This window comes from Sphaeramia orbicularis, chromosome 3, assembly GCF_902148855.1.
Source record: "Sphaeramia orbicularis chromosome 3, fSphaOr1.1, whole genome shotgun sequence".
NCBI classification, from domain to species: Eukaryota; Metazoa; Chordata; class Actinopteri; order Kurtiformes; family Apogonidae; genus Sphaeramia; species Sphaeramia orbicularis.
In genome coordinates, this window is record NC_043959.1 from 20,550,410 (window position 1) to 20,568,662 (window position 18,253).

Here is an 18,253-nt window from a genome sequence, read left to right on the forward strand (position 1 = left end):
AACAGAAAATGTATACTTGTGAAACATAAAATATAAAGAGGAAAAAAAAAGTCTTGTGTTTTTTTTGTTTTTTTTTGTGTTCAGTAACTCAACCTTCACTAGATTCAGCTGTAACATCGTCTGAGAGATAATATTGAAAGTATAATTGAGGTGCACAGAGCCTGATCCGGTGTCCTACTTTCATACATCCTGCATGGCCGTCGGTCCACTCCCAGCATTCCTCAGTTTTCAGACAGGAATGTGAGACTGTAATATTCCTCTGGCGGCGCAGCTGTGAACCCACAACACTAACAGCCATGTTGACTCTGGGCTCAGATCATTAAATACTGATTAAAAGCCTCTGCGCTTCAGGAAAGTGATCGGTGCGATAACCAGGTCAGCTGACTCCCACAAACACAGGCCGTTAGTCATGTGACGCGTGTCTGTTATTAAGGTGTATTAAAAAAAACAACAGAGCGGACAAAGAGGCTTTTGGTGCAGGTTAATAACATCTGCGTCGTCTGTCGTCTGCTCGGAACACACAGCGTTGATAGGACTCGCATCCACGGAGTTTAACCTGTAAAGATCCAGTGCTACTTTTGGGGCAGTTCCCGAATGATTTTTTTCTCTATATTTAACATTTCCTGACAGATTTATCAGTCAGAATTCAAAACATTAGCATTAGTTGTCCGGTCCAACAGAAGTGAAAGTTGCTGGTTCACTTGTTTTGTTCACTGTAATTGGAAACTCTGTTGTCGACAAGGCTTAAGACTTACAGTTTCTAAATTATGACTTTTTATTGCACTATTGCAAATTTATTTTCAAAATAATAACCCATAAAGACCCAGCGCTACTTTTGGGGGAGTTCCCCAATGATTTTTTTCTCTCTATATTTAACATTTCCTAAGAGAATTGTCAGTCAGAATTTGCAAGAATAAAGTTGTACCCCCACATAATGGAGAACTTGGAATATTTTGCGAGGTTCTACTTTCATTTGGGGTTTATGCACAGCTATTAGCCCTGCCCACCATCAACACATTAGCATTAGTTGTCCAGTCCAACAGAAGCAAAAGTTGCTGGTTTGTTTGTTGTGTTCATTGTAATCGGAAACTCTGTCATCAACAAGGCTGAAGGCTTACAGTTTTTAAATTATGACTTTTTTTGCACAAGTGCGAATTTATTTTCCAAATTTTACAACTTTAGTCTCATAAAAGTACATTATTTTCATGAAATGATATTTTACGACTTTATTCTAGTAGTAACAGGTGTTCTTATTTTCTTATGTGGTCCTAATATGCTGTTGTAGAGAATAAACAAGTAAGATATAGTAATAGTGGACTATCAAATTTTTCCAAATATACAATGTGGACAAAACAAATGGGCTTGAGGTATAATGGTACCGGCTATGGTTCTGTGCAAATAGTGCAAGTAATTATCAGTGCAATCTGATTCAGATCTGAAAGACGCACTATTTCATCTGAAACTGGAGAAATTTTAGATGTGTGATGAGGTTCTGAAAAGAAGTTGTGGGTGTGGATGTAGTGACTGGTTCTGCAGCGTTTTTCCTTTGTAGATGTTTCATTGGTTTGCATCTTTTCTTTATTTGCAGAATTTGATGATTATGCATGTGTTTTTGTTTCTTGCGGCACATTTTCTCTTTTGCATCACATTTCTCTTTTTGTACCTTGTTCAGACCGTGTTTGAGTTTGTGAATTTGCAACATTTCTGTACTCGCAGCTGTTTTCTCTAACTGAGACGCATTGGGCCATTATGTTTGGCCCTTGTCGGCCACTGTAATTAATTTATTTTTTATTTGAAGATTTTTTATTATCGCTGTGTGTTTTTTGTATATTATTGTTTTAACTTCAGTAACCACATTAAAAACTAAAAGCTCGGATTTAAGTTGAGGGTTATATCAAAAACTGAAGAAAAAATGACTTTTTCACTGACGGTGTTGCTATGAATATAAAACAAATGTCTTACACCTTAATGTTGTTAATTTTTTAATTAATTTTGTTCATTTTTACCCATCTTATTTAGTGTTTTGTCAGTTTGTTGCCTAATTTATTATTTCTTCTTCAATTCTGTTCAATTGGTAGCTTATTTTATTCTTTTTTACTTTATTCTGGTTCGTTTCTGTGCTTATTTTGTCGTGTTATTTATTATTTTGTACATTTTTATTCATTATTATTCATTATTTTTATTATTTATTTTATTTATTATTTAATATATAGATGTGTCCATCATTGATCCAACTCCATGGATTTTACTGGTGAATCAATGTTGTAGAAGATGATAGTGTTTCCATGGCAACTACGGAGCCTCTGAATGTCCAAATGGGTCATATCTGATGACTATGAAAAACTGACAAACTGCATTTTACACCAATTATTTACATGTATTGATAGGATTAGTAGATCAGCAGGTATTAAACAGTTTAGATCAGTAGATGGTTTTGGTCACTGGTGGATGTTTGGGTCTTTATGGGTTAAAGGTCTGACAGACGTGTATGCGCTGTTGCCTGCACAAGCAGCTGCTATTGTGTGTTAGTTACACTTTAACTCCTGATAGATGGTTTTCTTTTTATAGAGCGACATAAAGAGTTCAGCATGGATTTCTTTTCTGTGCATTTGGTGAAAGAGTTGAATGCGTTTCACCTCAAATAAAGCTTTTGTTATGGTTGTTCTAACTGGAGCCTCAGACCTCCAGGAATCAAGCAGTCTTATCGGTCGTTCAGTTTATTTTATATTTAACCTTTATTTAACCAAGACTCGTTGAAAAAAAGATTCACTGAGATGGAACATTTCTTTTCTAAGAGTGTCCTGGCCAAGACAGCAGCAGCAGAAAGTACAGAAAGTAGAAATTACAGCCATACGTCCACCTAAAAACATACAGAAAACACACAGTAATATTTAACTGAAGTGGTGCCATGATGGATATGGTGAAGCAAAAGAAAAATGAAAAACATTACACCATCAGGAATACACAAGCAAACCCTAAACCCAGCCTTTGGTTGTTTTTTTTTTGTTTTTTTTTACAGTGCTTCAATATGCAAACACACTTCATGCTAATACATTGGGGAAAAAAAATGTCATCCTATACGGTACAGCTGAGTGTACAGTAAAAAAAAAAAAAAAAAAAAAAAAAAAAAAACATGTCAAAACAGTCTATGTAACACTGATTTGTTTTATTGCATACTTTAAATGCTGTAAATGGTATTTTGTTTGTTTATTTTTTTAAGAAAATTTCCCAGTGTTTCTGATTTACATTCCATTAGAAGTATTATATAGGTTTGAAAGACTTTTACAGAAAAATAAATTGCATTCAAGCAAAAAAATCCATTTGTGTCATTCCCAAACCATTTCACTGACTGTAACAGAGTTTGCGTTAACCGAAAATATTCCGTCATTGATAGATTTTTTTTTTTTAAACATGATGGAAAATTCTGAAGGCCGTCCGTCATTTTGACAGATTAAAATACTGAAGGTAATCAATCAAAGAAAGTTTTCACACAACACTAGTCACTTTTCCATTGACCCTCAAACTGCGCAAATATAACTTGCATAAAAATTTACCTAATGGAAAAACGATAATTTTGCCAAGTCTCATTTTTCGAGTAAAAGTTTTTGCACTGGCAAGAGGTGGTTTTTTCAGGCGTAGCGCAAAACTATCACACAAAACTGCAATGGAAAGACCTTTTTTTGCAACTCGTCATAGGAATAAAAAAAAAAAAAAACGGATGTTGACATACGTTACAACAAGCAAAAAAGAAGAAGAAACATGTCGCGGTATGTGTGGACACACCAGGAAACCCGATCACTTTTTTAATTTAGTACAAGACAGAGGGGTAATATATAATAATACTGAATATATCTGTAAATCAACACCATATTTACGTTCATCGCCATATTTATAGAATGACTTCTCGTATCATCTCAAGATAATAAATAAACAAATCATCGCATCTGTGATTTAATGGAAAAACTGACATTACGCACTTCTGTTTTTTCGGCATTTACTAAATATCGGTAAAGTTTTGTGCAGATGTCCAATAGAGAGGTACCGACTGTGAACAGAACCTGCTCACAGAACCTGCTCACAGGATCACTGGTCTGTCTGTCTCAAACAGTCCATAACAGTATCCTACTTGTATAGAACCCTACAGCACCACCATTCACTGAATCTAACACCGGTACTTCTGTCTAATATAGTGCGTTTCAACCTTGGGGTTGAAACCCCACGTGGAGTCGCCTGGAATTTAAATGGGGTCACCTGAAATTTTGAGCAATTGATAAAAATAAAAACTTACTAATAAAAAATATATGGTGAGTTGAGAGAGACAATCACAATCCATAGAAGACATGACAAACTGAGTCTGAAACTGAAGCACTGTGGTTCTGTTTATCTTTCAAATGTTCATTGTGGTCAGTTTCAGATGCTGCAGCTCTTTCATAATTCATAGTTTGAGTTATTGTTTGTTCAGTATTAATTGTCAGCCTTATAAATACAAGCTGGACTGACCGTACATATCCTGACCAAGGGAAAACAAAATCTTACTTTGTGCAGTAATCTACACCTGGCTCTTCTACCTCCGTCCATAATAATATACATTATATAGATTTAATGTCATCTAAAATCAACATAGTGTAGCAAACTATTACATGAACAAAAAACAAATTAATTTTAGCAAAAAAAGAAAGTCTCCGTTTTGAATGTCTGGGGTCGCCAGAAATTTGTGATGTTAAAATGGGGTCATGTGCCAAAGAAGGTTAGGAACCACTGGTCTAATGACTGTTCGTCCACCTGTAGTACCGCCCCTGTCCAGTTGGTGGCGCGTGTGCAATTTAATCAGTCATTGTCAAGTCTTGTCTCATTGTTTAGCTGACTTGAGCAAAAATTAGATGCTACTTTGCTAACGTAAAATGTCGACAATACTTACTTATTTTAAAAAGTCCAGTAAATGTGATGGAATTGATAAACACGGTGAAAAAAAGAGGGACTGATGCGGTGGAGGAAGAAGGACAAGCAAGTAAAGTTCTAATGGCATTTGGTGCGTTATATGTACGCATTTTCTACAGGGGTTAGACAAAATAATGGAAACACCTTAAAAAATCAACAAAATATAATTTAATATGGTGTAGGTCCGCCTTTTGCGGCAATTACAGCCTCAATTCTCCGAGGTATTGGTTCATACAACTTGTGAATTGTTTCCAAAGGAATTTTAAGCCATTCTTCAGTTAGAATACCCTCCAACTCTTTTAGAGACGATGGCGGTGGAAATCGACGTCTTACTTGAATCTCTAAAACTGACCATAAATGCTCAATAATGTTGAGGTCTGGGGACTGTGCCGGCCATACGAGATGCTCAACTTCATTAGAATGTTCCTCATGCCATTCTTTAACAATTCTAGCTGTATGGATTGGGGCATTATCATCTTGAGGTGAAGGTGTTTCCATTATTTTGTCTAACCCCTGTGCCTTTCATGTGTTATTCAGCGCTATTTAGTGACGTGTCAATATCGCCAAGATCTCAGGTTCATATAAATATAACCGTAACCCTCAGTGCATACCGCTGGGTGAACATACACACGGAAAGTTTATAATGCATACAGATGAAATAAACCAATTAAAAGTGGTGTATTTATGCGAGTCATGATATCATGTTGGTTTATCAGCCAGCAGCTATTTCAGTTGCTGCATCATTGAAATGTTTCTGAACATTAAATACTACTAAATGTGTCTCATTAAAAAATTAAATGTGAAATGACGGATAAGAATGTGTTATGGCGGAATTTCTACGACCCCGTCCATCAAAATGACGGACAATAAAAATGTCTAGTGCAACCTCCGGACTGCATAGTTCACAGTTTTTTGAAAAATTTGAATTTTTTTGAAATATTACAAATGTTCCTTATTTTGATGATTTATAACATGTAAATAGTTACAGATATCTATATATTTACTATTGATCACTGATAGGAAGTCATATATGACCATGACCTTTGACCTTGAGTGACCTTGAAGGGTCAAACTCAAGGTCACCAATGTCTAGATTTCAACAATCTTCTCCTAAACTATTGGTCACATTCATTTTAATTTTTTTTTTAATGTATTTTCCTCAGAACAATGTCTGCAAAGCTTGCTCACAGTTTTGACAAATCTAAGTTTTTGAATTTTTGATGAATTTTTGAAATGTAAAAAATGTGCCTTTACTTATAGTGGTCCATATTTTCATGGTTTATAACATGTAAATGGTTAGAAATATCAATCTAGTTCCTATTGATCACTGATAGAAGTCATATATGGACTTTGATTGAATTAGTTGAGTTTTCCTTCAGTGAAAGTACCACCCACTTCTATTGGGAGATTGATCTGCATCCAGACCACAGGACTGGAGCGTAGAACAGAACCTGACAACCTCACTCATTCAACTGGGGATTGATTCTAGATAGTACATGACACTGACAGGGACATTGGTCCTATTTTTTAGAATGTTTTACAGGTGTTTCTGAGATAAAATGAAGAACAACAAGCATTTCATAAGTTTCACAGTTTTGTGAAGAGTCGATTTGTGTTGCTGCCAAAACTTAACAAAATCCAAAATATATGTAGAGCGTCTTTGAGTACTTCGAAAAGCGCCATATAAAACCAATTTATTCTTCTTCTTATTATTATTCTATTTCCAAAAAAAAAAAATGTGATAATATACAATTATAAGCCACACAATAACATTTTTTTTTTGTTTTTTTTTTGGGAAATGTGAATTTGTTTGTATTCTATAAAGGCTCCAAATAAACAAACAATTGAATAATTAATTCATCTATTTAATAATAAAATAATGGAGGTTGGATGGAGGTTGTGGTTAAACAGAGTCTTTTAGAGGAACTCTCCAACATGTGGTAAAAGTCCCTTTCCTCAGTAGTAATGACATTGACTTGTGTGTTTTCAGCCTGTGACGGATGCAGAGAAGCACTCGGCGTCCACGGTGGTGCAACAGGCTTGGTCTGGAGACGAGGTGAAGAGGCCAGACGGCGGCTCCGACAGCGGCGTCAGGATGGAGCCGGGGTCCAAGTGGAGCCGCCGGAACCCCTCTGACATTTCAGATGAGTCCGACAAGGGCGGCTCAGGGAGGAAGACCCCCTCTGTGTCCCACACGGGGTCCTGGAGGAGGGGAATGAGTACTCAGGTCGGGGTCACGTCCCCCAGGACCAAAAGCACCAGTAGCACCGGCTCCAGTGGCTCCGTGGCCCTCAAGACCCACGGTTCAGGTAACAGAGTAAATTTAACCATGACACTGACATGCAGACGGTGTATGTATACACCACAGCTATGACAACATGGAACACATGGACGAAACAGTATTAGATAGATAGATAGATAGATAGATAGATAGATAGATAGATAGATAGATAGATAGATAGATAGATAGATAGATAGATAGATAGATAGACAGATAGACAGATAGACAGATAGATAGATATGTAAAAAAAAATAAGCACTGAACAAAATAAGCAAGCAAATGAGCAAAAATAAGCATAAATAAGCAACAAAATGAATAAAATAAACAAAATGAATAGAAATAGACAAAATAATGGACAAAATGTCAGATTAATAGACAGATAACTAGCCAAATGAATAAGTTACAAATAGAAATGAAATGAGCAAGAAATGAACTGAGTAAGGAACAAAATGAACAAACATTAGCCTCAAAATTAGTAAATATTAAAAAAGAAGCAGCTAAATAGATGAAAAATGAACAAAATGAGACAAAATTAATAAAAACTGAATCAATATAGGCAAGAAAAATAAATAAGTAGCACAGCAATAGATAGATAGATAGATAGATAGATAGATAGATAGATAGATAGATAGATAGATAGATGGGTAACTGAACATAAAACAAGCATTTACAACCTTTGTTAAACTCCCTGGATTTTACTGGCGAATCAATGTTGTAGAAGATGACGGTGTTTCCATGGTAACTGCGGAGCCTATGAACATCCAAATGGGTCATATCTGATGACCATGAAAAAACCAACAAACTCTATTTTACACCGGTTATTTACATGTATTGATAGAATTAATGGATGAACAGGTATTAAATATTTTAGATCTGTAGATGGTTCTAGTTGAAGGTGAATGTTTTGGTCTTTACAGGTTAATAAACTGTAATTATTTAGATTAATTTATGGTACATACTGACCATTTTCCCCCTTCAGTGTTCACATCAGAAGGTGAATTTTCTGATGTTACTCTGGAGTTTAACTGTAGGACGGTGAACACTTTAGGATAAACATTAGAAAAAAGGTTCCTTTCATTTGCTGCTGAGAAGTTGACACGTTGGAGATAAAGTTTCTTCCCCTCAGGTTCTCCTGGCAGTGATCTCACAGTGAAAACATTCACTGATGTCTCATTTTGTGTTTCTGCAGGTAAAACAGATGATGTCAAAGTGTCGGAGAAAGGTCGTCTGTCTCCTCGTCCTAACGGTCTCCACCGCTCGCCATCAGATGCCGGACGCAGCAGCGGTGATGAGGCAAAGAAATCTGCTTCCACCAGTCGCACGCCCACAACGAACGCCCTCACACACGCCATCTCTGACCCGCAGACGCAGACACACACCCTGTCCTCACGCACGCCCACCAGCACCTTTGGCTTCAAGAAGCAGGGATCTGGAATGGTAACCATGGTAACTGCCAGTGGGGCCACCATCACCAGCGGCTCGGCCACGTTGGGGAAATTGCCCAAATCCGGTGCACGTTCCCTGACTGGAGGGCTGAAGGCCGGTGGGCAGGACGGAGGCTCATTGGGTCACCATGACGACGGCTTCCTTCCCATGAGTGCCCGCTCCACGCTGCAGTACCGCAGCCTCCCGAGGCCAAGCCGCTCCGGCGCCGCCGCCCGCAACGGAAACCGCTCCTCCACCAGCAGCATCGAGGCCGCCGTCCTGTCAGTCACATCGCACAAAAACAACATGACTGTCGCTAAGGGCAACGGCACCATGGCCTGCTGACCAATCAGACAGACCGGGAAAAGGGCGTGTCTGAGATAGACAACCTGAGGAGCGGAGGGATGCAGGGCGGAGGGGCAGCGACTGTTCCTCTGACCGGACGACAACAAGTTTCATCCCCGACACTACGCAGGTGAAAACACACACACACCTGAGTGTATTAGTTTAGTGTGAGTTAGTTTAGTGCATATTTCAGTTAAAGGTGGGGTCTGAGATGTTTTCCTGAAGCATTTTTTACTACATTGCTTAAAATCCCCTTCACACCCCAATTACAACTAATCAATTAAATGCGCTAACACAAAAATAAAAAAATTTAGTCACCTGTGGAACAGACAGGACTGAAAAAACAACATCCAATCATTTTGAACGCCCACTCAAAATGATTGAACGGTGATATGTCTATCAAACTCAACTGACATTCGCCCCTCCCCCCCTCTGCGCGTACCCCTCTTCGAGCATGAATCGTGCATTCTCAGAGGCTTGTACAGGAAACGCAGCCAGAGCCAGAGCTTGGCTATATTAGCTGTATTAGGGTGGGAAGTTCACCAGCAAACTGTTTTGTCACAAACATAAATCAGTAGTAAATGTAGCGTTAGTCACATAGGTCTGAACTGGGGCTGTTCTGTAAGAGTGGGGGGGTTGGAGGAGACTGAATGAGATGGTCGGAGCTGGGGCTGAGGCCGTAGCCAGCGTCGGAGCCTGAGTTGGGACCGTATGGGGATGGAGCCGGATTTTCAGATGGCGAATTGTTGCTGTGCAGCGCTCGTGAACCCTCAGGAACAAGCATTGCGCGTTCCAGTACTCTGGAGGTGTGGCTTTGGGGGGATGTCTGAAGAAAGGGGTTTGGACTTTTGAACTGAGTATTTTCAAAATGTAGCTTGCTCGAACCGTTTTTCTAAGATCTCGGACCCCACCTTTAAATTTGTGTTTATTTCTAGCGTTAGATTGAGTTTGTCAGGTGTTATGAAGATATACAGAAGCTGAAAAGGACTCAGGATCCATATTGTGCAAAGTTCTTTGATTCTTGTTCTTTACAAACAATTAATATTGGAAGGAAATGGGCAAACAGCTGATTTCATCTGCAATTCTGTTTTGCTTTAGCTTTGTATTGCATTGATCATTGTAGTAAGTGGTGTAGTTTTGAAAACTCATTCTTCTTTGTATTTCAGTTAAAATGCGAGATCATGTTCCATAGTTAGTTTTATTTTTATGTTTGTCAAGTTACCAACCTTAACAATCAACTGAAATTACTGACTTTGAGTGGACATGGAGGAGGATGTTGATATTTTATGAAAACCCCGCCCACATCCACTACCAGTGTCATATTAAACCCCATCAGGTCATGTCAAATCCTTCATAAATGTTAACACATCCAGTTATGTTGATAACAGTATAAATGTACAAGCACACTAATAACAGCTACCTGAGCTAATTAGCGGCTAGCAGACAGACCATAGAATTCAATACATATTAATGCTAACATCAGCTAATGCAGCTAAGTTCCTCTGGGTATTGGAATGAATCTCCAGTGAACTTGATGACCCTTCACTTTCTTTTGAAATCACCTCCTAGTGGACACTCAGTTTACTGCAGACTGTAATGGCTCCACATTGGCTTCAGATTCAGGTTTCTGCTTGCTTCTATTTGCCCCATTAGAGCCAACTGTAACGCTGACAATACCGAAATGGACCTGATTCTCATTTTTTTGTGCTTTGCAATATTTTGAAAGTTCACTTTTACTTTTCTTGACAATTATATGAAACCATCTACCTTCTCATAGCAAACATCATTTGATCACCTCTAATCCTGCAGACACAGTGACGGCAAAGCGATGAGTGGGATCCACCTGCATGGGCTTGAACTTGAACTCACACAGAAGTCCATTTAAAGAGGCAGTAATGACATAGTCAGAGTAAATGATAAGCAGCGCTGAGTAAGGAGCACACGTGTGGGCTTGTTGAGGTGAAACCAGGCCGTTGTCAAAGGCAGGTCTTTTGCTCAGCTGATCGACTGCCAAGCCTCAGTGATGGCGGCGGTGGTGGTGGATGGGGGCCGGGGTATGGAGGGTGTGGTCCGTCATAATGAGAGCTGAGTCTTACCTCAACACTGTGCCCTCATTACTGAGAGGGAGTGATAACTCCTCAAAGGCTCCAGTCATTACAGCCCACCCTTTAACTCTAAACCAGGATTAACAACGGGAAAGTGTGTGTGTGTGTGTGTGTGTGTGAGAGAGTGACTCTACCTTTTCCCGACTAGACCTCCTACTATCATTGTTTCAAGCGGAAAATAACAGCGCTGCTGTTTTTAATGTGTTCTTTGATCCAGAACAGTCATGAATATTTCCATGAAATTATCCTTTAAGATTATTTTAATATTCGTAGCCCCGGAGCAGGAATACAGATGGATTTTTTGACCTTGTGGCCTTTTTTCATTTTGCAACTTTTTGCTTCAAAACAAGGGAAAAAATCCATACTTTTAAGGTAAAATTAGGAGGAAACAATGCCAGAATACAGATCCTCCTTCTGCAGATCTCTCATTATACAGTCGTGGAAAAAAGTTTATAAACACCCTTACATTTTTTACACAATCTCAAACAGTATCATGAAGTATTCGTGGAAAAGTCCTTTTTGTGTTTATAAATGTATGGCTGCATCAGACAGACACAAATGGATGCAAATGATTTTTTTGTTCATGGTTAACAAGAAAAAATAAACTCAGTTGTTGACAGTTTCCACATGTCATGTCCTGGATGTGTTTCATTATCTGCTGAAACATCCAGTTTTGACCTCGATGGAACAGAGCACATGCAGGAGGAGCATATGGGTTTGAATGGAATAATACTTGGCAGAGTTCAGTGACTTAACCCTCCGGCCCACAGAAGTCTTTCATAACCACCAAAAGTGCGTAATCTGTGCAGTGATGTAGTAATGTTATTTGTTTTCCACGCAGTTTGTCACTTTTTTTTGTGTATATTTTTTGTATTTCATCAACTTCAGCCATAAACAAAAATACTAAATACTCAATAACCGTGACATATTTACCCTTTTAAATGCCATGTTTGTAATGTTAACAAACCATGTTTTTAATACAGAAAACACAAAATACTTTTTTTTTTTCAATATTTTTTTTTCAATATACTACATAAAAATTGGATTACTTTTTTTGCAGCCTTGCATATGTCAATGATTAACACCATCATTGGTTAGTATGCATTATTATTTTTTGTGCTAGGTCAAAAGTTAAATGCTAAAATATGCATTTTTTACTCACTTGGTAGAATGGTGTCAGTGTAGTAATTTTCCATTTTAATGGCTGGGTGAGAATTTAAAAATCTTTAAAAAATGAACAACTTTTGAATTCTAACCTAATACATGTTTTTTTGATAATGTGACCTTTAATAACATGAACTCCAAAGTGTGTATAATATGCCCACCTGGATACTGGAAGGTTAAGAGTGATTTTTAAGCACTATATCCTAAATACATGGGCTGAGCACTGTACACATAAATGATGCTGTTTCACACTTTGGCAGAAAAGTGAAGCTGTATTTTTAACCTCTACCTGTCTGAAAACACTTAGAGAACAAGGTGGACTTTTTGTTTCATTTGAAGTAAAGTATGCTGTAAGGGAACTACAGACGTTTTGCACAAGCACTTTCTGAACGCTGCAGCTTTAAGGAATGTCCTCAAACATAGACCTATCCTGCAGTCGGAGAGCGCAGACCTCTGCCAACGCCAACAGTCCACTCTCCTCCAGTATTACACAACCACAAACAAACCACTAATTATTACCTATGTTTTCCTCTTTTTTTCATTACCTTAAGTTTCCACCGAGGCTCTGCAGGGTTAAAGAAAGTCTAAAACAACTCCAGACCCCGCCCCCTTTTGTGGATCTGCTCCAACATTTAAGTTTCAACCAGGGTTCTTGTTTTATTTTCACGGAAATGATTGGAGTAGTTTTTGTGTAATTTTGTTGACAGACAGATTAGCCTGAGAATGCGCAACAACCACTAACGCTAAAGCTAATCAGTGAAGAATAAAGAATGAACTGAAATCAAACTTGGAAGAATCCAACGCCAAGACCTACAAAAAATAATCTATTCTATCAGACAAATTGGTTTTTAGAGTTAAAGTTGAATTCTGTCCTGTTTGATGAAATAGAAGACAATTTTATTGTTATTGTTACAAAAACAAGGAAATTCCATTTATGAGCTTTGTCTCTGTTTAGCAGCAAACACTTAAAGGGCAAAAGGACTGTATAAGAATATCACAAAATACTAAAAAATATCAGCAATATATGAAAATTACAGAGATAAAAATTTTTAATTTACAAACACCCTTAAAATGCTATAATTTCTACTAAAATATACAAAAAGCTAACTACTATAGATAAGAAATATGTACAACATATTATATATATATACAGGTAATACAGGATATATACAGGTACTAAAGGATATATACAAGTAAACTCACTTATTAAACCTCAAACGCTGAATACTTCAAATTCCCTGAAACCCTAATGTTTCTTATGATAACATTCTGTTTTCTGCAGACGTGTCTGGACCCACTGCATAAATTATTTTCTCCCTCTCATTATTGCTTTTATGTTATTATTTAGTTGGAGTATGTTTTGTGTGGTGGAATGCAGAGATTAGCCTCAAAGCCTCATTAATCTGCCTTTTTTCCTCTAATTCGCTGCTAATCTTCAGGTTATTTGGGGGGAAGCCCAGTAAACAGGCCCCAGTCACCACAGCTGAAAACATGAAGAACTCCACTGTGATCTCCAACCCTCATGCCACTATGAACCACGTGGCCACGGTGCTAGAGTCCCCAGATGGAGGTCTGGGAGGAGGGGACAGCGACACCAGCAGCCCTCTGTTTGGAGGCCGAGCCCTGGGTTCGGGGACAGGGACGCTGGGCAGCGAGCAGGTGAGCACATGACAGAGAAAAACCAACAACTGCGTATTAGTTTGGATGATTTCATGAACTGACCATCATGGACGCAGAGGTCCCTGTTGATCAGACTATTGTATGACCCGTAGAATGAACTAATGTTTGAGTTACACAAAAACTAAATATATATTTATCTTGGGGGTGATTCGAGTCAGCCCTGTGAGAGCAGTGTCACCCACAATATCGTCGACTCTCCGCTCAAACGGGCTGAGTTCATCCTCTTTTCTTCTTCCGCCAGTTTTGGCCTCTGCTTCACGTCCACCTTGACGTCATCATCTGATCATGCAGAGAGGGGAATCCCAGAGGGAATCCCACGTGCAGGCCCCGTTTAGACTAATTTGCGTATTTAGATATGGGCGTGGAGAGGGAGGAGTCAGGTACTCCAACATATGCAGTCAATTCCACGCTGATTGGGATGTATAAAGGAAGTGGGCTTGGATTCGGGCATATGCTCAGTTTTATTCATTCTGGATTTTTTTGTGTGTACAGACTTTTCTGGATTTAAGCGTACGCCAGGTTTCAGTATGAAATCCACACAAGTCTTTATACATGAGGCGTCTGGTCTTTTGTCCCCATCTTTCTTGTCTCTAATAAAGGAGAAAAAAAGCCTAAAAATATCTTCAAAAGACTTCAAATCCCTCTGTTTTCATTTACCATACAACAGATCCATCCAAAGGTCATTTGAGGTCATTGTGTTTTTCTTCTCCGCAGATGTTCAGTGAAAGTGCAGGTGTTTTAATGACTAATTAAATAAAGCTGCTGGAAGGCTCCGTGTGAGCATGCTCAGTCATGATTTTGACGTCGTCTTCTCACATGATTCATAGCAGGTTATGAAATTAAACATGAATCATGTGGTGACTCACAGCTTTGTTTTCAACGTAGCAGTCGTATCTTAACAAATCAGTTCAACACTTAATGACCCGTAAACAGTTCTGTTTCACAACATCAGACGGAGAAGAAACAGCTTTATTTCTTTGTAATTAACTTAAAACCTGTTAATCACAGTCTTAGTTTTTATTGTTTTTGACCAGTAATAAATTGCAAAAGAAGATAATTACAAAAAAGTATCTTTACAGCATATTTTATTATATTTGATCTGTCAAAATGCATGCTCATATAGATAAATCATCCTTTCTAGTTGGTTTTATTTCATTTTCTAGGCCTAGAATCAGCAGAAGTTTTGGAAAAGTCATGTAATTTGATTTTTTTTGAGGGGATGCAAACTTGGCAAATTCCATTTTCTTACCTCAAAATAGGCTGATAGGTGTTTATGCTCAAAAATTAACTCTAGATCCTTACTGTTACTTTTGTAAAGTAATTGACAAAAATGTTTTGTTTTTTTTTTTTTGTCTAAATCATCAAATACTCAATTTTTGGTCAAGTTTTTTTGTGTTTCCTGAAAAGTCTGAAAACATGACAAACACGAAAGTGGTGATATTTTAATGCTGATGCTTAAAGAAATGACATGATGAGTTCTCAGATGATCATATATTTGTCACCTTTTTCATGACAGATGGGTGTGCATCCCTGAATTTTTAACAAAATTCACAAAAAAAAGAGCACATCAGTTAGATTTAGACAAGAAAAATGTTAGAAATTAAGTAGATGTCGAGGTTTTTGGAGGTTAATGTGCTTTGATGGTCAATAATTGCCTTTTTTTAAACTGTTTTAAGTGAATATGAAAAAAAAAAAAACAATCACAGAATGAAAAAAAAATTAAAAGCAAATTCATTCATTCAGTGTTTAACTCAAGTCTGGTCGAAGAGAATCTAATGGAAATTATCGATGCTGGAAAAGAGTGAGTTTTGTCCATAAAAATGACAAGAAACCTTGCATTAGTTTAGTCTGAAGCAGGAGCGTATGCCAAGATAAATAGGTAATACTTTATTCACCACAAACTGGAAATTTCACTTCACAATAACTCACCTCCATCTGTTTAAACCCTCGTCATTAACCTGTTTGCACTTAAATGTCATTTTGCACCTTCTCATACTGAACATTACAGTTTAATTTGCACTTTACACTTTTATTTTGGCACATTACAGTAAATTATGCAGGTTATCTTTTTATACTTTTAATTGATTATGTACAGTGTTTAATATCTATCTATCTATCTATCTATCTATCTATCTATCTATCTATCTATCTATCTATCTATCTATCTATCTATCTATCTATCTATCTATCTATCTATCTATCTATCTATCTATCGCTGTGCTACTTATTTATTTTTCTTGCCTATATTGATTCAGTTTTAATTAATTTTGTCTCATTTTGTTCATTTTTCATCTATTTAGCTGCTTCTATCTATCTATCTGTCTATCTATCTATCTATCTATCTATCTATCTATCTATCTATCTATCTATCTATCTATCTATCTATCTATCTATCTATCTATCTGTCTATCTATCTATCTATCTATCGAGTTAACTAAAGAAAATAAAAATTAAATCACCATATTCATAAGAAAGTATATGTAAACTACCACATTAATCCCCCCCCCCCCCCCCCCCCACAGGCCTCCAGTCCCGGCTCCGTCTACTCCTCCACTGGTCCCTCCAACAGCCTGACGTGGGGCACCACCTTCAGCAGCTCCTCGGCCCAGAGCAGGGAGGGGACGCTGGGGGGCCACGGTGGGACGGGCAGCATGGGATACCCGTCAGTCAGCAGCATGCACACCAGCAGCGAGTCCATCGACATGAGCCTGGGCAGCGGTGGCGCCCACAGGGAGGACACCCTGTCAGCGCTGGGACGCACCAGCAGCGTCAAGACCGGCATGTCGGAGAGGTGAGGACGAAGGGGGAGTGGGGGGGGGTTATTATCTGCAAATGTGGGTGAACTTCATTCTGTTTTCTTTGCAGTTCTACTCATATCCTCATGGTCAGTGACAGAAAACAATAAACAATATAATGTTTTTTACGTGCATAAGATGAAACATAGAGTGCTGATGGATAATACTTATGTTCTTAACTGGAATAACTGACTAGGAGGGAAAATTATAAAATTATAGCTCAAAGCAGATTTTTTTTAAAATTTATTTAGGCATTTATTAAATTGATTTAAATGTTCAGTTCAGTTCTGCTTCCAAAAATGTTTGTTCTTGGCCCATTCATCTTTTTTTTTTTTTTTGCATTTTTCCTTCTTTTTGATAAATTATATGCAAATTAAAATGGGGCCCAGCCTCACTAATACATGTATAAAGTGTCTATTTCTATAATATTTCATACAAATTACTGATTATCATTAGTCTACTACAAAAGTTTTAGTGATCTATGTTAGCTCACACTATGAGAGTTTTATGTTTACTTTTAGTTTTCTATATGAAACGCTTTCAGACACTTGTATTTAGATACAGACACTATTTATTCTATATTATTCTGAGTTGAGCTGTTAAAGGTCAACTTCAGCCTCACTTGTTATTGTTAGGATGAAAAAATTGGGGAATTCTGGGCTGATTTGGCTGATAGATGTTTTGTATTTATTTTGTTTTTAGTGTTATTTTGTGCCAGGGAAAGAATGAAGTCTACATTATAAGACAAATAACTGAGCAGCGCTATGCAGAATCTCCTGTGCATCAGTAGAATAACCTCCATGATATTTTCTAAATTGGTATAAAACATTGACTTTGCAGATCTCACACATCATGATACTGCTGTTCTGTGTCCATGTTTACGTCCAGCTCTGATACCCGTTCACCTAAAACATGGATGTTATTTTAGTTCTGGAGCCACATGCAGCCCAGTATGATCTCAAATGGGCAACACCAGTAAAATAATGGCATAATAGCCAAGAAACAATGACAACTCCAAACTTTTTCTCTATGTCTTAGAGTAAAAAAAGTAAAATTACATTATGAAATGTTTTCTACAGTCGACTAACATTCCTTTAAAAAGTGTGAATAACATGAACAACCTGAATTTTCTTGAGAAAAATAGGTGCAACTTTAACAATATTCTACCTCAGTTTATTATTTATACATGTACATTACAACCTCCAAATTGCAGTGGATCTATAAAGGGTCCTGGGCCAGACTGAACCCTTTGGAGGGCCATTTTTTAATTTTTAAAATATATATATATGTTTATTTCTCAAAAAATATCATCTTTGCTGTGTAGTTTACATATCAGATAGTATCACTCTTTGCCTCTGAGCCTTAGATGGAACTTTATCAATTATCCAATTCAGAAGAATACACTTTCTAGCACAGAAAGCAAGTGTTTGGTGAAGTTTTCTTTTAAATGTGTTAATGGTGGACAAATCAGATATGCCAAGTAGCAAATATAAGAGGTTGTTGTTTCCGTTAGGAGATAG

At 37.6% G+C, this 18,253-nt stretch overlaps 1 protein-coding gene across 1 annotated transcript in view; it reads left to right on the top strand.

Annotated features, from left to right (window-relative positions):
• nav2a (neuron navigator 2a) overlaps nt 1-18,253 on the top strand; it is a 251,125-nt gene that overhangs the window by 185,567 nt on the left and 47,305 nt on the right. The window contains 5 exon segments of the mRNA XM_030130568.1: nt 6,929-7,247; nt 8,409-8,974; nt 8,977-9,119; nt 13,698-13,917; nt 16,461-16,729. Of these exon segments, the coding sequence (XP_029986428.1) occupies nt 6,929-7,247; nt 8,409-8,974; nt 8,977-9,119; nt 13,698-13,917; nt 16,461-16,729 (1,517 nt within the window).